Here is a 23,618-nt window from a genome sequence, read left to right on the forward strand (position 1 = left end):
TATAAAGAGTCGGAAGACTAGACTAGGCAAAGAACCTAAAACAATGACATCAGGCAGTGCAGTGACAGGAAAGTTAATGCAGTCTGAAGAACAGAGAGCAGACGATCATCATCACCTACTCTCAAGATTCCCATTTACTGGAGGACCAATGATTGAGGTAATCCAGATAAACCTCCACCGGAGCGAGACTGCTACACACGCTCTGATGGAGAAAATCAGCAAAGGTAAGATTCATATTGCCTTAATTCAGGAGCCATGGACGACACGGAACAAGGTTTCAGGACTGAACCATATCAACTACTAATTGTTCTATGCTTACACTGGTACTCTGCTGATGACCTGCGTTAAGTGTCATACAAATGTGAGTTATATATTTTCCCCAGAGTTGTCAACGTTGGATGTAACAGTGGTGAGGGAGACGGTGGAGCGTACCTGGCATCACTTTATCTGCCTTTCGACTCTACGACACCGCCACCCACGCAAAACAGACTGGAAACGAGGTATTAATATTTCGTGGGGTAGTACCAACACTCATAAGCGGGGCCAATTCCTGGCAGAGTTCTTGAATACTAACGACCTAATAACACTTAATATTGGTAACACAACTACCTTTGTCAATAGGATTAGGGAGGAGGTATTAGATGTGAATCGATGGGGTTCAGGATTGGATAGCACGGCCAGCCCCGAATCCGATAAGCTCCCGGAATAAGTTGAAAACCAACTGGATAAAATTCGGAAGGCTACTCAGAAGAATACTTGGGCAAGATAATTTAGATTGTCCAAGGATAGAAGACATTGACGAAAATGTCAACAGGATTACGACTGCACTGGTGGGGTCCTTCGAAGATAGTTGTCCTCTTCCGGAAATGATATCAGCCTTAGAAAAATCCTAGATGACCGGCGAAATTCGCAATATTGGGAAAGAGGTCCGGAGACTTTCTAACAGAACACGTCGACATGGGAGTGAGAGCAGAGACAACGGAGGAAATGTTGAGGCTTTCGATGAAAACCCATTTTCCACAGAATACGAAGGGAATAACGGAGACTCCGGAATCTTGGAATAATAACGTTGAGCGAAGGTTTATAATAACGGAATTTATGGTGAAGGAATCCTTGAGGAGCTTCAAACCATTCAAGTCACCCGGACCTGATGGAATATTTCCGGCGTTACTACAGAAAGAGGCAGTCTATCTGGCTCCTTGTCTGGCCAAAATTTTCACAGCGCGCCTAGTACTTGCATATACTCCGATAGCCTGGAGGCAATTTGGTGTTTATACCCAAGCCCGGCAAGACAAGTTATGCGACACCAAAGGCCTACAGACCCATAAGCCTTACGTCCTTTCTACTCAAAACCATGGAACATATTTTGGACACCATGATAAAGAGTAGGACATCCAGCGAACTGCTCAAATACACACAGCATGTCTGTGTCAAGGCAAGGTCGGTGGAGACTGCCCTGCACGAGGTTGTGCATAAAATAGAAGAATCCCTCGATACCAAAACGTATACTCTGGCGGTATGCATTGACATCGAGGGGGCTTTAAACTGTTGTCTTGGCATAGGAGGAGTGATAAGGATAACGCCAACTAGGGCACTGGATACTATTCTACATATCCGACCCATTGACATACAGATTAAGTGTGAGGCAGCCACTGCGGCTATGAGACTTAAGGCGATGGGAGAATGGATTGAGGATGGGAGCAGCTCATGCCATCGCGGTATAATCGAGGCGACGATAGGAAACCTGGAAGGAATGGGAGAGGTTACCGATCGGATACCTGAGATGAACCTTGAAGTCGAGTGCGAGGCACTGCTGCCAGCGGTACAATCTTGTATTGGCGGAACTCTAGTATTGCCATCTGGAAGATCATGTTACATGGATGGATCAAAGCTAGAGGACAGAGTGGGGGTGGGGGTTTACATTGAGAACCCAGGGACTAAGATCTGTTTTAGACTGCCTGACCATAGTACGGTCCTGCAGGCGGAGATCCGGGCGATCACGGAATGCGTGAAGTGGTGTGGTGCTAACGTGTTTGAATATCTTTACCGACAGTAAAATAGCCATAAGGGCAATAACAACCAGGACTGTAAGGTCACTAACAGTCTTGTAGTGTAAGAAGGAGATTAACGCCTTATCTGATGATGGCAAAATCCGCAGTCCGAGTTAAAGGAGTGGGCGACGAATGTGCATGCAACATTGTGGGACAGCGACGCATTCCGAGTTAAGGGAGTGGGCGACGAATGCGCATGCAACATTGTGGGACAGCGACGCATTCCGAGTTAAGGGAGTGGGTGACGAAAGCGAAACGATCGGTAGGACGGCGAAAATCCTATGGGGGGATCCACATCGTGAGAAGACGAGGCTATTACTGAAAGGAAGCAAGAAGGAGGTCAGTAAAGCTTTTGGTATCATAACGGGATACATAGGACTACGAGCCCACCTATGTAAAATCGGTGAGGCTAGTGATAGCATGTGTAGTCCCAGACGGAATCTCTACACTGATGCTGAAGAATTTCAATCTGCCTGGAGTCGCGTACTTTACAAATGTCGTCCTCAGTTGTAAAGTACTCTGGGACTACACCTTCCTATGCTCCCGTTGGACAATTTCCATTCTCTGAGCATCAGCATGTATTTCGAAGGCTGCATAGGATTACAAGTGCTTTACATGCCATCAAACAACGTTCTCAAGTCAAGTTGTCGGCAGCACTTTTTGTGCTGACAAAGAAACTTTGGACAAACCATGTACCAAGCAATTATCCGGTCTGTGGTAAGTTATGCTGCGGCAGTGTAGTCTATTCAGCTGTGACACGCATTGTAATAATATTTAGAATGGTCAGAATGCTGCTCTTCGAACTGAGATGGTCTGGTGAACTGAATTTAATGGTACACCTAATGCTTCTGGATATTGTGGCTAGACAAATTGCTGCGACCACTGATGTGAGGCAAAAGGAGCTCTGTATTTAGTCATGTGGCGGCTACCGTCACTGTGTTATCATTGAAGATATCTGTATCCGTTCACAATTGGCAGACTAATTTGCACTAATTTTTTCCAGTCCCACTGTGAGTCACTTGTTTAATTGCCGCGACCCATCAATCCCATGGCAGCATTTTCCCTCCCATGACGAAACAATTAAAGATGGTTTCTTTTCTACAACAACCACAAATGATACGGTGCAATCCGCCATCTCGCCGACACACACAAAGAAATTGTGTGCATACGTGTGCGTACATGAGCAGAAAATATGCGAGAAAGAAGATGACAACAAAGAGAATGCAAACAAAAATCTGACATCTTAATACCGTCAAACCTGGCCGGCTGTAACAGTTATTCGCGTGAAACCATTCCCTCATTACTTATCATTGAGATTTTTTTAGTGTCTCAAAAAACGAACATAGTACATAGCATAATGTAGAACAACCAACTTAAGGTATTTAAAATTACAACTTCATTTGGCGAGTTTTCTGTACCTGGCTGCTACCTTGAATCTTTATTAAAAGTAAATAGCAATGAAACAAATTTAATAATTACCCATAAACAATATTATTATTTTTTACTTACCTCTGCCTTCTTCATCCATTTTGGTGTTAGCTTTTGTATTTTCATGTAACAGCTGTTTTTCATAAAACTGAAAACTAAAAATTAATTAATTAAAATTGAAACAGCTTTAATGCGATTTTTCTGAACATAGCTTTAACTTTTTTGATTACAATTTAATACTGTTCAATTTTTTATTACAAATCATTCAAGCCTTTTTTGAACAAGGCCATGGAGTAACCAAATGAGCAGACAATCATTGTCGGTTTGTTTGTTTATGTTTGTTTGTGTGTTCCTTATAGACTCAATAACGGCTGAACAAATTTCCATGAAATTTTCACTGATGCTGCATAATGATCCCGTGGTGAAAATAGGGTACTAGATTTGTTGATATCTCCCACTTAACCTTATTTTCAAAAACGCCAGATCTCGGTGATGAATGGTGCGATTGAATCGAAATTTTGTGTGGTCTCTTATAGTAACCTAAAAGTAAAAATTTGGTATCCACATTTTGGATGGGGATCCAAATGGGGATCATTTGAGTCACGACAATATGGGACTCAAATGAAAGTATTTAGGATAAGAAAACGTATCTGATAAACCAATTGTCGGACCAAGTGTTAGGGGACCACCCCAACCCCCAAAACACCCCTAAATCGGACATATTTACCGACCATGGCAATATGGGACTCAAATGAAAGGTTTTTGCGAGTAGAATACGAATTTGATATCCAAATATGGTGTCTGATTGGGGGGCGGAGCACCTCTTCCAAAAATACCCCAAAAGAGGACAAATATACGACCATTGCAATATGAGGCTAAATGAAAGGACTATGGAAGTAAAGCAGGAATATGATATCAATATTCGGGAAAAAGTGTCTATGGGGCCACCCCAACTCCATAACACAACTTACATAGGAGGTATTTGCTGACAATTGCAATATGGGGCTCAATTAAGAGGTATTTAAAAGTAGAACAGGAATCTGGCAGATATTTTCAAAGCCAAGTCACTGAGTGTCGCCCCATCCCCCAAAACACCCTCAAACCGAACATGTCTGCCGACTATGGAAATATGGGGCTCAAATGAAAGGTATTTGGGAGTAGACCACAAATCTGAGGTCAACATTGGGGACGTCCCACCCCCATAACAACCCCCAAATAAGACGTATTTGCTCGCCATGACAATTTGGGTCTTAGGGCCCATACCCCAAACCGGACATATTTGCTGACTTTTGCAATAAGGGGTTAAATGAAAGGTATTTGAGATTAGAAAACAAATTTGATATCCAATTTTCAGACCAATGCCAATATTGGGTTCAAATAAAAGATATTTGAGAGTAGAGAACGATGCTGATATATTTTAGGGTGTTTGGTGGTCCACCCCACTACCCAAAAAACACCCCTAAATCGAGCATATTTACCACGTCAATGTGGGGTCCATATAAAGGTATTTGAGACGAATCTGATATCCAAATGTGGGACCCTGTATTTAGGGCACCGCTCCTTTTCCAAAACACCCCCAACGAGTAAAAAATTTTGGGGCCAAGTGTTTGAGGACGATTCATCCCATAAACTCCCCTTAAACCAATGGCAATATGGGGTTTAAATAAATGGTATTTGACAATATCGGGCTGAAATAGTCTTTTAAGAATAGAGTATATCAAACACCCAAACGTCAATGACCCTAAACCCTCCGACCAAAGCATAGACCAATAAAGATCATATAGGATTCAGATAAAGGCATTTATATTCTTATGTTGTTAGTCAAGCGATATACATATACTATTTTCGCAGCAGGGTATTTCACTAAAGGCTCTTTAACTATCGAAAATACATATTCAACGGATACTTTTGTTCCATATTAAGTAAAACAAGGCACAGCGGAGCGGGTCTGGTTCAGCTAGTGTCTTATATCCGCTATCTATACCTATATTATATCTGCTATCCCGGTCGGATCTATAAAGTCTGTAACCACCTACGGATACCAGCCTAGATGGTTAACACCTTGTTTGAAAAGATTTTTATATGTCATATTTGAGCGGTCAAATTTGGGTCTATATTTTCACTGGGCGATACATACGCATATATGGCAACATACCTTAATATCTGAACTTATTTTTATAAAATTCTCTAGTAACTTTGTTTTTTCTTATTGAAAATTCGAGCTCGAAGTTTTTTTTTGGTGTATAAATTTAATTCTTTATTCGATACTTCGTCTTCCGCCGGAAGACATCATCGGGATTTGAATAAATTACTACAACAATCGAATAAAGAATTATATATATACACCACAAAAATACCTCGAGCTCGAATTTTCAATGAGAAACAACACATATACGAAAATAGGTGGAATATTTAAATAAATTCTCCAGTAACTTCAACAAATTTTTGGATACCCTTATGACTCTTGAAGTTACTAGAGAATTTATTGAAATATTCCACTTTTTTCGTATTTTTATTGTTTCTACTTGAAAATTCGAGCTCGAGGTATTTTTGTGGTGTATATATTTAATTCTTTATTCGATTGTTGTAGTAATTTATTCAAATCTCGATGATGTCTTCCGGCGGAAGACGAAATAACGGATGGGATATGAAATCGGATCAAATTTAGATAATCTATTTAATTTAGACATTATCGAACAACATTTTTGCATACCCTTATGACTCTTGAAGAATATCTAAATTATTGTAATATTGTATAAGTCCAAATCGTACGAACAAATTTGATCCGATTTCATATATTGTTCAAAACAGACAGAACGACAGACAGACGGACAATGCTCGATCGACTTGCTTTATTTCGTTTTTGCTGCCAGACCACTAGCTTGCCAATTGAAATGCGCATGTAGAAGAATATTGATGTTGTTGATATCAAATATATAGACTTTTTGTTGACGCTCTGTGTATAGCAAATAGAGCAAATGTTGTGGTTGCGTTATTTTTGTACCATACTTTTATATTTGGTGGGTGGGTGGGGGTTACCCCTTTGTTAACGCCATTACATACATCATATGTGTACTGTTTTGTATGAAATATAATTTATTATGAATACTTTTATTTGCTACAAATTTGAATACAGTGCATGTTTATTTTGGCAATACCGTTGTTTCAGAACAGACCAAATTTATCGAGTTTGTCGTTCAATATCGAATCTCGAACTGCATCGAAGACAAATTTGATGTTATTCGTGTCTGTTGCGCAGGTGAAATGTGGGTATTTGTTTTTCCTATTAGACATCGCATCGTCGAACATACCTGCTATGAACTGCTTGGCTGCCTCATAATCGTGTTTGGGTCCTTGGAATTCCGGAAAGTACTTATCTAAATCTGAATACATAATTTTCTCCTCAAGTAAATCGATTTTATTGAAAAACAAAACAATGGAAGTCTTTATGAACCATTCGTATGTTAAGATTTTGTGGAAAACATTTCTCGATTCCACTAGACGGTTGAGTTGATCCGATTCCATTAAAACCTGGTCGTATTCTGAGATGGCGGTCAAAAAAATAATCGCCTGGACTTTGTCGAAACAATTCAGCCACCTCTTGCGCTCCGATCTTTGGCCGCCTACATCTACCATAAGGAAATCAACGTTCTGTATCTTAAATTTATACTCAACCAGACCGGAGGTGGCTGCGCGTGCATGCAGAATATCGTCCTGAGTGGGAATATACCCGCGCAAGGCAATGCGATCAATGTTTTCCAAATAGTATTTAATGGAATCCATCAGTTGATATTCGCTTCGCCTCAGAAAACACTCTTGGATGCCGGCATCGCTCCACAGCTCTTTAATGGCCGTAAGGTACATGTCAATTAGGCTGGCAAATTTTTCGTTATCTGCGTTTTTAATCACCTGCGAGTTTCTTATATTGGAGTGAAGTTCATAGTCAATGTTGAAGTAGCTCATGGCCCCAATCATTGTTTTCATAGACTCCAATATATTTTGCATGATGGTTGGTATGAAGCCTTTACTATCCTCGTCCGTAAAGCCTTTGTCGTATATGATACGCATTTGTCGTATAAATGTAGATTTACCCGATTCTCCAGTCCCCAACAGCAACAATTTGATCTGGTTCTTTTCTTGGCGCTTCTTTTTTTCTATTTCCTCATCTATTTGTTTGCTAATGATCCGCTTTTGGCGTTCCACCTCTGGTAAAAAGCAATCCAGGCAGCAATCCATCTTAACCCAAAATTTTGTATATGCTCGTTACCGTTTTGCCGCCCGTAAGCTTAAAGTCTACTTTTAAATGCAAAAGTCGTTCGAAATTACGCGAAAGTTTATGTCAGTTGTAAGCGCTGGTGACTGAGTGTTAGCAATGAATTTTTAATAAATTCTTAATCACTCAACCAAGCGTATGGTTTATTTGTGTATGTGTGATCTAAGTAAAATGTATTTTACAGGGACAGTTTGAATTTGCTTTTAGCGTTGCACAGTGGTACCAATTCGAAAAATCCCGCTAATAATTCTATAACATTTGAATGGGTAAAGATATGCTCAAATTCTTTATTTGTTGATCGCTCCCATAGGATGGGGTTTCCTAATTTTGTTATTCCATTTGTTACATTTCGAACTATTTGTCTAAGACCCCACAAACGAACAATATCGATGATCGCCATTTGAAGTTGATGCTGCCCTGTCCGTCCGACCGTCTCACAATGGCTCAATTTGAGTTTTTTCGTTGCAAAAATCATATCTTTTGTACATTCAATTAAAAAATTAGCTGAAAGCGGTCTTATAATGGAATTTGTATTATGGATTAACAATTTTGCAATTTGGAATTATGGTATTAACTCCATTAAGCCAATTATTTGAAAGTTTCCCTTTATTTTAAGCACGTTTAAAGAAAGGGCAAAACGTTTACTTTTATCGTAATTAAATCCAACGTTTTTCAGAAAAGAAATTTACTGCGTACATATATATATAATTAAGCAATTGAGATTCCATTGCAGGATATTGTCCTGCTTTAGAACATTGTAAGGGAGCGCGTGAGAGCGTGCCGTGGTGAGACGGGTGGGTGTATGTTAAAGAGATTTAAAAACAAATAAAACACCGGTGATTAGGTTTTTTCTTGAAACAAAGGGTTGTCTTTATAAGTGTGTGATATTTCAACACAGGCGATAGTTACCTTAAAGACAAAGGGTGAGAGATGCGCAATGTCTGCGGTGTGAGACTTAGATTGGGAGTGTTTTAGGAAAATTCACTGAAGTTGCTTCGAGGCGTCGTTTTGATAGTGGAAGTCTCTCTCTACATCCGAACAAGGCGAACACGCTCCTAAGAGAGTTGTAGAAATAGAAAGTGCTCTTAATAAATATTTCCTTAGTCCGGCTGAGCGAACAGCGCCAAGTAGAGGTTGTAGAGGAATTTGGGCGAATGGGAAGAATCCCCCTACGATCCGTGTTTGCGAACAAGCTCCATGGCAGGTTGTAGGAAAACTATAAGAGCTCCTCCCTCTACGTCCAGCTATGTGAACACGCTCAAAGGAGGGGGGTAGAGAAAGGAACAAGCCAATCGTTTGAACTTAAACAAACATTGTTTAATGCTTTCCATTCAAAGAATTGTATAGCAAAAAACATTTAAAAGTCAGCAAAAGTGTGTTGTTGCTAGAAGCATTTGACTGGTTTCCCGTAACGCGATTTCATTTTCGACCAAGAAAAATCATCAGCGGGAGATGTCAAATGGATCATTGTGCTTTACAACCATTCCAACTAGAGTAAATTGTAAAGCACGCATCTGAATTTGAACAGCAATATATTTCATGTTTTATACGCAGTAAATTTCTTTTCTGAAAATCGATGGATTTTATTTACGAAAAAGTAAACGTTTTTTTGGGTTAAATTCATGCAAGAATTTGTGACAAATATGAAGTCTTCTTACACTGACAAAACCTTTCATTCTTTATATATAAAATATTATTCGGGGTTTCAACAAGTTTTTCTTTACTTATAAATTTATTTAACATCATGCTTATGTATATTCTTTTTAATTTTAAAAAAAGATTGTGCATATTGAAAGAACGCCAAGTTTAATTTAATGTTGTACCATAATTCTAACTCAAATGTTTACCAATTATAAGTACAATAGACCTAACTTCGTAAGTCAAACTCTTCCAGAGTATATTTGGATTTATTTCGATGTTATGATGCACAATAACATTAAAAGCCCTCCATGTTAATCTAATGATTTATGTCATTTGACATACCTATGGCGAAATTTTAAAAATTGTCAATTTCCGAGTTTACCATTCGCTCATGACGTTTTACCCATCACTGACGTAGGAGGGACACAAGAGAATAATTAATGGTCCGGTGAACAAATAATCGTTTGCGGCTATCGAAACATTTTTGTCGTTAAAGTGGTTTTGGTTTTACAACAAAACAAAGGTAATTTTATCGTAGGCGAGTTTGCTAAAGTGTTTGCAATAAACTAAGTTAGTTACATTCAATAATGTTATGTTGAAGCGAAACGTTACATAGTTACAATAAAATAAAAACTTCGTAATAAAAGTACTTTGTTTCTCATAAAAATGGCTCAAACGTTTTATTTTTTTGCGCGTTTCCATTATGAGCATCTCTTCATTATCGGGGACATGGTCTGAAAAGAGTATTATAACTAATTAATTTCTATACATATTTAAAATGAATCAAAATAAATACCAATCCCAGCATTTTACTTATAATGCCACGAAATCTAGATTCACATATGTTATCTTCAGTCCTTAGCGCCGTTTTCCTAGTCAAAATTATCTCTATATGGATAATAAACTATTGAAATAAGATAATGTCAATAATATTAATAAATATTGGGTTGCCCAAAAAGTAATTGCGGATTTTTTAAAAGAAAGTAAATGCATTTTTGATAAAGCTTAGAATGAACTTTAATCAAATATACTTTTTTTACACTTTTTTCTAAAGCACGCTAAAAGTAACAGCTGATAACTGGCAGAAGAAAGAATGCAATTACAGAGTCACAAGTTGTGAAAAAATTTGTCAACGCCGACTATATGAAAAATCCGCAATTACTTTTTGGGCAACCCAATACCACGTTTTTCTGCCTTTCACTATTTTAACATAACGTTTCTCACAAAATATTTTTTTTACTTGAACTTATAATTATTCTCTTATATATAAAATTCAATTTGTGTTTGTTTGTTTGTTTGTTCAGTATAGACTCAAAACCGGCTGAACCGATTACCCTGAAATTTTCATAGATTGTGTAGATTGGTCGGGAAGGAAACATAGGCTATAAAATTTTTTGATATCTGGAGGGGGCGGACTCTCCCCCTTACCCCAAAAGTACTACCCAAAAATGAAAGTGAACCGATCGCGACAATATGGAATTCAAATGAAAGGTATTCAAAAGTAGAATATGAATAAATAAAAGTTGGGTCCAAGTACCTGGGGTGCCACCCCAGCCCCAAAACATCTTAAAATTGACGATCATGACAATATGGGACTCAAATGAAAGGTATTCTTGAGTATGTTATGAATATGATCAGAAAGAAGAAATATGCTTTATAATTTGTGATATCGGAAGAGGCAGACCCCGTTACCCAAAAAATATCACCCAAAATCACAAGTGGACCGATAAAGTCAATATGGATATCAAATGAAAGGTATTGAAAGGTAGAATACAAATATGGTATAAAAAATTGGGTTCAAGTACCCAGGAAGTCGCCCTAACCCCAAAATGTCTAAAAGCAGACAAATTGGTCGTTCAGATCAATATGGGGCTTAAATGAAAGGAGTATTCGGGAGAAGATTACGAATCTGGCATACAAAATCCGATCGAAGTGTTGGGGGTCACTCCACCCCCAAAAGAGCCCAAAATGGGCATACGGCCCATTATGACAATATGAGACTCGGTTTGTTTGTTTGCTCTGTAGAATCAAAAAGTAATGAAGAGTATCTGGCAGTAGATTACAAATATGGCATAAAAAATAGGTCCACGTAATGGGAGGTCGCCCCACCCCTTAATACCCCCAAAATGACCATATCAGACGATGGCTATATGGGATTCAAATAAAAGATATTTGGGAGTACATTAATAATATGATATTAAAATTTGCGTTCATGTCAAGGTGGCGCTTTTCCTCCTAAAAATACGTCGAATAGGTTAATTGACCCATTATGGCAAAATGGGACTCAAATGAAAGGTACTTGAGAGTAGAAGACGAATTTGATATCCAATTTTGGGGGTACGCCCTAAATCACCCCTTAAACTGAAGTTTATTTCCGACTATAGCAATATGGAGCTCCAATTAACGGTATTTGGGAGTAAAGAACTAAGTTGATATCTATTTTCAGGGCAAAGTGCCGGTGGCCGTCCCAGCCCCAAAACAACCTGCAAACGCTTCATACCGTTGGGGCTCAAGGGATTTGGGGGTAGGCACGTATTTGATATCCATATTTGGGTCGAAATGTCTCCCCTGAAAAGCATTTCTCATTACCCTAATTTCAAAAATACCAGATCTCGGAGATTGGTATTGCGTTCGTTGGACCAATCACGACAATATGGGGCCATGTGTTTGGATAGCCGCCACACCCCAAAATACATCCCTATTATCAATCAATCACAACTTATTTACAGATCATGCCATTATGGGACTCATATGAAATGTTTCAGAAAGTAGAGCACGAATCTTATATTTACTTTAATGGCCAAGTGACCACCCCCGAAATACCCTCTAAACCCGAAATATTTACCAATACGCTAATATAGGACTCAAAAGAAAGGCATTTGGAAGTAGAGTAAAAATTTACCCAGAAACCGAGCAGGGGCAAACTTCTCACACATCAATTAGTGTTTATCAACGATAAGGGACCTTTTCCATAGCCGAGTCCGAACGGCGTGCCGCACTGCAACACCTCTTTGGAGAGAATTTTTTACATGACTATGCATAGCATGGTACCTCGCAAATGCCGAAAGCATTAAGAGGGGATAATCACCGCTTTAAATTTTGTCAGAAGTTCCGTCAGGATTCAAACGCAGGCGCTCAGCGTCATAGGCAGACATAGGCTACATTAGCACGAATTCGATATCCACATTCAGGGCGAAGTGTCTTCACCCTAAAAAGATATTAAAGAAGGCGCAGAGGATCGGGCCCTGTCCAGCTAGTTTATTATAATTATAAAGATATAAAAAAACTACACTTTCTATTTTTCTTGCCGTTTCTGTTTATGAAAGAAGCGAGACATATATTTGACTCATTCACACTTCTTTTTGCATTACATATGTGTGAAAGGGAACACAATATAATCTTGATCAATGCACAATTTATACTTTTAAATAACCATTTAATGCCTACAACTAAAAATATATTCAAGGTATGCTTTGTTTACCATTCACGTGGCGTGATACAAAAGAATATCGAATTTCAATGTACAAAATTATTAAAGCAAATAACACCTTTTTTAAAAAGTTTTTTACGATTTAATACTATATTTAGTCGGTCAAACCTAGGTCTATATTTTTTCTGTGCGGTCTACAAATGCAATTGTGGGAAGCAGTCAAAAATGTTGCGTTGGGAATCGTTTTCGAATCGATCTGCAACGATGGATAATGTAAAAAAGTCGTTAAAAGATAAATATAGTAGATATACAGCGGTCAAAAAAAGTATTCATCATTAGCAAAATTGATAATAAATTCACTTATTTTGGGTAATTGAAGCAAATTTAAAGTAAACAAATAATGCAGTTTTATGCAATAGTTTATTTTTCGTAATATGTTTTAAAATAAATTCAAAAAATAAATTTAATTAGCGCAAAAAATGCAATTTTATATAATAACACCAAAAACAGAACAAAAAAAGTATTCATCATTGATGTGCTATCATCAAAGTCAAATTCAAATATTATTTGGGAATCCCCCTTTTCTGTTTTATTTAGTAAAGGAGGCTTTGCCCTTGACAGCAAATATTTAATTTCATTGAAAATATAGTTTTTGTCAAAATGGGTCGTAAGCAAAACGAGGTTTCTGATGAGGTAAAAGTTTTGATAATAAAACACCACAGGAATGGTTTAACTCAAAAAACTATCAGTGAAATATTAAATAGACCACGATCTACTATACAATCCATCATCAGAAAGTGGACAGAAACGAAAACTGTTGACAATAAACCAAGATCTGGTCGACCAAAAGCACTTTCAGTTGGAGATGTGCGTTGGCTGGTGCGGCAAGTTCAGAAAACTCCGAAGACAAATGCGACCATTCTTCGTAAAAACACTATGGAATATTTAGGGAAGGAAGTTACTACACAAACAATTCGAAATACACTCAAAAGGCATAGATACAGAGGAAGAACTGCACGTAAGAAGCCCTTTATAAATAAAATAAACCGAGTGAAAAGGCTAAACTTCGCAAAAATGTATATAAAACAGCCCGAATCATTTTGGAAAACAGTCATTTTTGCAGACGAGAGCAAGTTTAATCTTTTTGGGTGCCATGGAAAGGTCATAGTGTACAGAAAACCAAATACAGAGCTTGAAGAACGAAACACAGTTGCTACTGTAAAACATGGTGGAGGTGGTTTAATGGTTTGGGGGTGTATGGCGGCTTCAGGAGTGGGAAATCTTGAAATTATTAATGGAGTAATGGATCATAAGTATTACATTGACATTTTAAAGAGGAATTTAAAAGATAGTGCTGTAAAACTTGGGCTTGGTAATAACTTTCAATATTATCAAGATAATGACCCCAAACATTCTGCTTTAAATACCAAGATGTGGATGCTGTATAACTGCCCCAAAGTCATTAAAACTCCTCCTCAAAGTCCCGACTTGAACCCAATTGAATATCTTTGGGAACATCTCGAACGCAAATTGAGAACGCGCAATTTTTCGAGCAAGAGTCAAATGCAACAGGTGATAATGGAGGAATGGACTAATATAGACCAAAATATAACCGCTAAATTAGTCCAATCGATGTCAAACCGTTTAAAAGAAGTTATAAGACGCGGTGGTCGAATAACAAAGTATTAATTTTTTTAAATTATGTTATTTATTTTTTTGTTTTTTTGCTATGATGAATACTTTTTTTGTTTAATTTTTTGTGTTCAGCTGTAAAATGGCCCTTTTTGTTCCAATAAATACTATTTTTTTCTTTAAAAACAATGAAATTGTGTACATATATATCACACAAGCACTACTGCATCATTAGTTTAATATGTTTTTATTCCAATTGTCTTTTGTAGACTTATTAAAAAAAAAACATTGAATGATGAATACTTTTTTTGACCGCTGTAGCTAAAGTTGCTATAACACGATATGAATTGTCATACGTATTTTCAAAGATAGCAAGTCTGAAAATGGCACACGTCGTATAAATGCACGAAAATTTTAATATGAAAAATGGATTTTCGAATAAATATGCAACTCTTTGGATTAAACTGAGACCTTATTTTATCGAACATACATGTAGACACATGTGCACAAAAAAAAGAAATACATATGAGAATACGTGGCGATTAGAGCGCGCTCTATTCGTATTTGACGTACATAAGGAAAATCTCCTAAATACTGAAGGTGATAGCGCATATGTGACGCACATATCGTGTGATTGCAACTTAAAATGTTAACGAAATGATGAGCAAATACATTGATGCATATTATAGTTTCGGAGATATAAAAATATTTTCAATTGTATTTTTCCCATAAATAAACATTTTTACTTCAATCGATTAATTGCGGGTACAAAATGATATGTATTACATATTACAAGCGGGGAGGGGTCTTAGTGGTACAAATATATGAATCTCTTGGTTAACCAAATCTTTATTCATTGCTACGTGTGCACAATGTAGATGACGACAACTTCAAGTCAACTTTTTCAACCGTGAAGGTATTTTTGACTGCTGTAAATGAGGATTCAAATCAAAGTCGTTAAAAGAAAGAACAATATGCGCAGGTAGATGGAATATTAGCAAAGGCATCGGACTGTACATCGTTCACTTAAGGCCTGGTTATGATCTCGTAAACATACCGTTAATGTAGGAAAACGTGTCAGCTATTTTGTTTTGCTTTGTGAAAATACATGCAAACGATTACCGAACGTCTGTCGACCGCAACCGGAAAGTAGAATTCAGTAAAAACAAAATTTTACGTTCCGTTTTTGTGTCAGCTGGTAAAACTTGAAATTTAAAAAAAATGTCTATGATTTCTCTGTGGAATTATTACAATTTAATGTTAATAATTAAGCTTGAATGAGTAGCCCACCACAAAAAGGTCTGAACTGTCGTGAAAAGCAAAGAAAAAGTGAGATAGATGTGTTAACAAGAAATTACAAGAAGCGAGTAGGGTGTAGACGACAATAGGGCACTGGCATATCCGCTAATCCAACTTAACACTATGTCGTTAAACTGGGGTCTTTTTAGGGATTCTACACTTTCCGCCACGCGCTTCGAACTCACTGTACTAGAACCCACGGCTTTGGGGGCCGCCATATACACATACTGATTTCGACCCGGCACGGGTTGAAACTCTGAACTGCAATTTGTTAGTTGTTCATGTCATTACGAGAAGCTCAGCTGAGAGCTACCGGCTACCATTGGTTGGGGATAGTGGAATGTTTTGTATAAGGAGTAGTTGCAATTGCAGTTGCGGACAATCAGCGGTATCGAGTGGAGTCTCAGTGAGAGGCCGGGAGGCAACGACTTTTGCTTAAATACTGATTGCCTGAGATACTCGATAATACAAGGCGATCTATTGGCGTCTTTAAATAATCAATGGCCGTATCGTTTCCGCAGCGATCCGTCCTATGGATCGGAACGAGTTTGCTCACTTTTGGAGCTTGACGAGGATCGCTACCTCCACATACAAATATGGCTACAACAACAAATGAATTCGAAAATCTTATTTTCCATCTATCGTTATGGCACATAGCTCTGCCTGAAATGTGGTGTGTGTCGTAGTATAACCCCAATCCAGTCCATATCTCACGAAGCCCAGCTTTTTGTATGCTCTAAATACTAAAAAGTAACCTCGAAAAAGAAAACCTTACCTGGTTTACATGCCAGCTATTTCTTATTGTGGTCTGATTAAAATTTAGAATTTTACGACGATCAAATATATATTCTTAATAAGGCCAGATAATTATGTAGCCGTTGATTGACCAAAGAAAAATATACGTATCTCGGAAAAGTACTACCTGTTATGAAAAATTTAAAGTCTTTTGGAGTAGGCTCAAAGACTCAATAGTTGCGGTGGTGACATCGGACCGTAGCATGTTGTCCTCCCCTCTTATAGGTGTGGGTGTCTTGGCACGTGTAGTCGAGAGCAATGCTTCAAGCGCACAACTAGTCGTCAGACTAATAAATGAGGAAGAGGCGGATAAACCAGGGATGCACAGTTCATGTCAAGTTTCCGACTCGGATTCAGGCGGCAACAGTATCAATGAAACAGTCATCGTAGCCGAATCAAGAGATGAGGACATCGGGATGTCGGCAGAAGTGAGCGTTGGCTCAGCTACGCTCACAAGCAGACCGAGAAAGCAATCCGAGACACGACGAAGGAGACAGAGGGGTATGCTCCGCATTGGGCGAAAGCTCAGAATGCTAGAAGGAATGGAACTGACATCCCAAGTACTTCGACGAAAGCTGGGAAGAGAATCAGATCTCCCGAAGACCATAACACTGCTAAGACGCTGAAGAAGAAAACGAGCACCCCGCTTTCAAGTACTCTGGGAAGACCAACCCATACCTCCCGCAATGGAAACTCCAGACAGTACCCTGCGGAGGGCGATAAATCGGAACAAGGACGAATGAAGCGCGCACGGCCCCTGAGTCTTCATGGAGGATTGGGACTTCCAAAAGGAGGTCACAGCCATCACAGAAGAGGAAGATGGTCGCTGAGAATAGTAAGCAGCCGCCCTCTTTCGCCAGAGTGGCAAGGAAGCACAACAGAGATGAGCTCATCATCAATACCGACAGTGTACCCGGTAGGTTTCCACCAGATCATCGGTCCCAACGATCGGATTTTCGAACATGTGTGGAACCCATACAAATGATGAGTGTATAGAGGGGATACCGTCAAAAATCTGATAGGGAGTATCCACGCTCTATGTCAAATACTTAGCAGTGATCTTGGACAGGGAACTGAATTGAAAGTGTCATATTCAGGAGCGTACTGAGAAAGTTCACGGATGTTGGGCACTATGTAGACAGGCCTAGGGGGCCTGAATCCGGCTCTACAGAATCTTGATAAGACCGATACTTGCTAACGCCTTAGTATTTTGGTGGACTGCGTTGATTTTTTAGCTATTATATTTTTGGCAACACTGGTTTAAACAGCTCACGCACGTTTCGTGTTTTGTTTCACTGTCAAACATTTTCAGTTCGGTCTATCATTTATCCATGAATCGTCTTACAAACGAACAACGCTTGCAAAGTATAGAATTTTATTATAAAAATGCGTGCTCTGCGAAGAAATTTAACGACGAAGCTTATTTTTGGCTCAATGGTTACGTAAATAAGCAGAATTGAAGATCAGCCAGAAATATTGCAAGTGCTACCAATGCATCCAGAAAAAGTCACAGTTCGGTGCCGTTTATGGGCTGGTGGCATCATTGGACCGTACTTCTTCAAAGATGATGCAAATCTTAACTGTGAATGGTGAGCGCTATCGTGAGATGATATCCAACTTTTTTGTCCAAAATGCAAAAGCTTGGCTTGCATGACATGTGGTTTCAAAAAGAGGGTGCCACGTGCCACACAACACGCGTAACAATGGACTTATTGAGAGGCGAGTTCGGTGAACATTTTATTTCACGTTCCGGACCGGTCAACTGGCCGTACTTTCGCTTCAATTAAAGATTTCATGCATTTTTTGAATTTTATTTGATTTTTTTTGAAAAACTTTCCTATAGCTCTTAAAAAATCATCATTTAAAACAATTTCAGAAAACATGTTGTCTTTGCATACGCGGAACGATGAGGACCACGCCCACTAGGGCACTGGAGAGTATTCTAGATATCCGGCCCATAGGCATACAGATTAACTATGAGTCAGCCAATGCGGCTATGAGACTTAAGGCGATGGGAAATTGATTGAGAATGAGAGCAGGTCATACCATCGCGAAATAATCGAGGCGACGATAGGAAACTTGGAAGGAATGGAAGAGGTTTCTGATCGGATACCACAGAGGACACTTGAGGTCGAGTGCGAGGCACTGCTGCCAGCGACACAGTCGTGGTTGACGGAACCCTAGTAATGTCATCTGGAAGATCATGTTACATGAATGGATCAATGCTAGAGAATAGAGTGGGCCTGGGGGTCTACATTGAGAACGCAGATCTGTTTTGGACTGCCTAACCATAAAACGGTCCTCCTTGCGGATATCTGGGCGATCTTGGAATGGGTGAGGTGGTGAGGTACAAACGCCAGGACGCCGAATATGAACATCTTTACGGACAGTAAACTGGCCATAAGGGCAATAACAACTAGGACGGTCAAGTCACGAACAGTCTTGGAGTGACTGTAGAACAGCGAAACGGTCGACAGGACTACGAAAATTCTAAGGGGAGGCCTAAATTTGAGAAGATGAGGCTACTACTGAAAGGAAGAAAGCAGGAGCTCAGTAAAGCATTCGGTATCAAAGCAGGATACGTAGGATTACGAGCTCACTTATGAAAAATGGGTGCGGCAAGTGATAGCATGTGTAGGGCATGCGGGGAAGATGATGAGACGATGGAGCATTTCCTATGTCGTTGCCCGGCTTTCGCGGCTAACAGACACCGGTACTTAGGTGGGGACACAATTCCAGACATAAACCAACTAGGGGCGGGGTATGGAAAATATTAAGGGATTTTGTAAGCGGCATTTCTGACTTACATTTTCTTTTTTGAGGTTACTTTTTCGTATTTAGAGCACACAAAATACCGATTACTGACTTAGGTGTATGTCCTTTACAGACCATATCCACAACAATGAAGAGAGGTTCATAATGGAATTATTTATACGCAATTTAATCCAATGATATACAAAAATGTTATTCATGTGAAAAATATCAATTATTTATTTGCATTAAAACTGTAAAAAAGTTGCTTAAAATGAAGGGCAACTTTCAAATAATTTGTGTATGGAGTTAATAACCACTTTAATTGGGCTTTTGAGCTTATCATAACTCCAAATTGCAAAAGTGTTAAACATTAATACAAATTCCCTTTTATGGCCGATTTCAGCAAATTATTCATTTGAATGTGAACCTGGTTTTTAATATTTTCTGTGTCGCTTTGCTCATATCCCTTTTCCCCAAGGAGATTGCGCACTGCGATACGCCGTTCGGATTCGGCTATAAAAAAGAGGCCTCTTACCATTGAGCTTAAACTTGAATCGGACTGCACTCATTGTGCGCTCTTAATACTAAAAAGTAACCTCGAAAAAGAAAATTTAAGTGTACTCCGTCCTATGGTGGAGGGTATAAAAAGGAAAGAATAAAACATTGCAGACGGGCTTCAAATAACAACAACAAACATCCACCTCAACGGTTTCGTTTGTAATACATCGAGATATTGTTCCAAGTCCCCATGACATCGCCATGAGTTTCTTAGTCGATTTAGCCATGTCCGTCCGTCTGTCCGTGTGTATGTAATAAAGCTAGGCGCTTGAAATTTTGCACGAATAATTCCTATTAGTGTAGGTCGGTTGGGATTGTAAGTGGCCTATATCGGTCCATGTTTTGATAAGGCTGCCATATACAGAGCCTCTACAGTGCGCAATTCTTATCCGTTTTGCCTGCAATCTTGTATGAGATGTTTTGTTACGACTTCCAACAACTGTGCTAAGTATTGTTCAAATCATAACCTGATATAGGTCGTATATAAACCTATCTCGTTTTAATACTACTTGGGCCTCGAGAGGGCGCCAACATACGTGTCAAATAAAGTCTGAATCGGTCCATAAACTGTGCTGCAAAATTTTTTGTCTTTATTTTAAACCTTCGAGTCAAGGATTAGCAAAAATAATTTAAAGATGATCAATTACTTAACATTTGAAAGAAACATTCCCTTTTGTGAAAAATATTTTTCTTCATATTGAGGATTATTATTTCAAATGGTCTTGTTATTAAAGGCAATAATTTCTAAAGAAGATAAAAATATCGTTGATTGTTCGGAAATTGACCTGGGACAAGACAACAGTGTACAGTACTTAAAGACGTAAAATAGCCTTACAAAAGGGAACGTCTTTTAATGTTTAATTTTTTAAAGTTAAGATGCACTCAACCAAATTTGTTACTCAAAACAACAAAAACATTTGCTAAAATGTTGCTCAAAATGAGAAGGCAGACATTACTGCTGTTTCAGCAAACATAGGGCTGCTGTATTAGCAAACATTTCGGTTAGCTAAATCAGCAAGCAAAAATTTTACTATTTTTTATTTTGGACCCCCTAACGTCGACGACCCACGCAAACGAAAAAAGGACTATGATTTGCGGAATGTCCGCACTCTTTATAGAGAAAGTGCAGTGTGCGCTGGCGGATGTATTATAGAAGTATAAGGCAGTTATTTCCGCCTTACAGGAAGTGCGATGGACTGGGAATGGCGTCACTACAACACTAAACGGTGACGAACTATACTATAACTGCCATAACACGAGTCATGAATTTTGCTGTGGATTTGTGGTTAGTCGGATATTGAAACACCTTGTCTCCAGCTTTACTCTAGAGGCTAGCCACAATCCGCATAAAAGCCAAGTTCTTCAACATCAGCCTTATTTGTGTCCATGCCCCGACGGAAGACAAAGACGAGCAGATCACGTTGTGATAGATGGAAGGCATTTATCCAGCGTGTTAGATGTACAATAAATCCGTGGAGCGAATATAGATTCGGATCATTACCTTGTTGCAGCAAAGGTTCGCACCCGTTTGAACATGGCGAGGAAATTTTGATCTGACACTGCACGGAAGCTGGACATTCAAAAGCTTTCAAACACAACAGATGGCAGCGGCATATTCCACACGACTGACCCAACTGCTTGATGAAAGCACTCCTTGTTCCGATGATATAATGGCGCAGTAGCAATCTATTGCCCACTCCATGGAAAATGCCGCGAAATCGGTACTTGGGTACCGGAAGCCTTCCCCAAGAAGCCCATGGTACGACCAAGAGTGTCGAGATGCTACTGAAGCCAAGAATGCGACGTACAGAGCAACCCTGAAATCAGTAGCAACGCGCCAGATGAAGGAGAGCTATCGGGAGAAAAGGAGAGAGGAGAAACGTCTATTCCGCATAAAGAAAAAGAAAGTGGAAAGACGTGAGTGTGAGGGAATTGAGATATACAGGAGTCAGAATTAAGTCCGGAAATTCTACCAAAGAATGAAACATCAAACCGATTTATTTGGTGCAGGCACATCCTCCTGCAGAGACAAAGAGGAAATCTGGTAACTGACACAGATAGCATTCTGAGGATATGAAAAGAACATTTTACCCAACTGCTAATAACCGACGTTGGCGGCGAAGAATATAACGCAGAACCAATCAATGATGATGGTATTGAATGTTTACCTCCTAGTCAGAATGAGGTCCCAGTAGCAGTGACCCAACTAAAGAACAACAAGGCAGCAGGAGCCGACCGGTTACCCGCTGAACTATTTAAGACCAGAGGCGTATGCATCATCTTATCTGCGCAATCAGGCCAGAAGAACGCATACCCGATGACTGGAACCTCAGCATACTATGTCCCATACACAAGAAAGGAGACAAGCCGGAATGTGCCTCCCCATAGAATACAAGATACTCTCGAGCGTACTGTGTGTAAGATTAAGACCTAAAGTCAATGAGATAATTGGGCCCTATCAATGCGGCTGTAGACTTGGTAAATCCGCCCTGGACCAGATATTCACACTGCGCCAAATCCTGGAAAAGACCAGAGAAGGATAAATCAACACCTACCATCTCTTTGTTGATTACAAAGCTGCTTTCGAAACCACTTTACGTTCAAAGGTATTCCAAGCCATGTCTGAGTTTGATATCCTTGCAAAATTAATAATTCTCTGCAGTATGACACTTGGTGATACGCGTTCCTTAGTGAGAATAGGAAAGAATCTCTCCGAACCATTTAATGCCAAACGAGATTTCAGACAAGGAGACAGTCTATCGTGTGATCTCTTTAATATCCTGCCGGAGAAGATTATACGAGATACAGATGCGAAAAGATATGGCACACTAATCACAAGAGAACACATGCTACTCGCCTATGCCGACGACACCGACATCATAGGTCGGTCACCGGAAGTAGTAACTGCTACCTTTGAAAGAATCGAAAGAGAGTCAGTGAAAATGGGTCTGGCAGTAAATGGAGATAAGACGAAATGTATGGTTTCAACTCCCAAAACGCCTTGTACAAACGAGTAGATAAAGAAAATGGAGAAAGTTGGGAACCACAACTTTGAAACAGTCGGTAACTTTATCTACCTCGGCACCGCCGTAACCGAAACGAATGACATAAGTTTTGAGATAAAGCGAAGAATAATACTGGCAAACAGATGCTACTTTGTACTAAGTAAGCAGTTTAGAAACAATGCCACCTCTCGACAGACGAAGCTTACCCTAAACAAGACACTGATATAACCCGTGTTGTTATATGGTTCTGAAGCATGGGTACTTGTGAAAGCAGATGAGGTAGTACTTGGAGTATTTGAGAAAAAGATTCTTCGTAAAATATATGGACCAGTTTGCGTTAGCGGAGAATATAGGCGTCGTATGAACCACGAGCTGTATGAGCTGTATGACGGCGATAGCATAGTAACACGCATCGAAATACAACGGCTGCGTTGGCTAGGACATGTTGTCAGAATGGATGAAGAAGCTCCAGGAGTCCTCCAAAGAAGTCTTTGGAAGACAAACACGGTGGTGCATGCAAACCGGTAAGACCAATTTATTTTTGCTGTTTTGAATAACAAATTTGGTTGAGTGTATATGACTGGCATGGCCTATTGTTTCAAAATTTAAAGAAAAAAGATTATGGAAATATCCAATCAGTGGTGAGTATAAACACCCACTAAGACACAAATTTACATTTGTATTTTACTTTTTCTTCTAACATCCCCTTCATAATTGAGCAGCAGTCATTTTCGGCAAACAACAGACTTTTC

The 23,618-nt window shown here is 39.2% G+C and overlaps 1 protein-coding gene across 1 annotated transcript; it reads right to left on the reverse strand.

Annotated features, from left to right (window-relative positions):
- Positions 1 to 6,552: 6,552 nt before the first annotated feature.
- LOC106087929 (guanine nucleotide-binding protein subunit alpha-11) lies at positions 6,553 to 7,838 on the reverse strand. The gene has a single exon (XM_013253147.1). The coding sequence runs from the start codon at positions 7,713 to 7,715 to the stop codon at positions 6,645 to 6,647; it is 1,071 nt and encodes a 356-aa protein (XP_013108601.1). The 5' UTR covers positions 7,716 to 7,838; the 3' UTR covers positions 6,553 to 6,644.
- Positions 7,839 to 23,618: the final 15,780 nt, after the last annotated feature.

This window comes from Stomoxys calcitrans, chromosome 2 (assembly GCF_963082655.1).
Source record: "Stomoxys calcitrans chromosome 2, idStoCalc2.1, whole genome shotgun sequence".
Lineage (NCBI taxonomy): Eukaryota > Metazoa > Arthropoda > Insecta > Diptera > Muscidae > Stomoxys > Stomoxys calcitrans.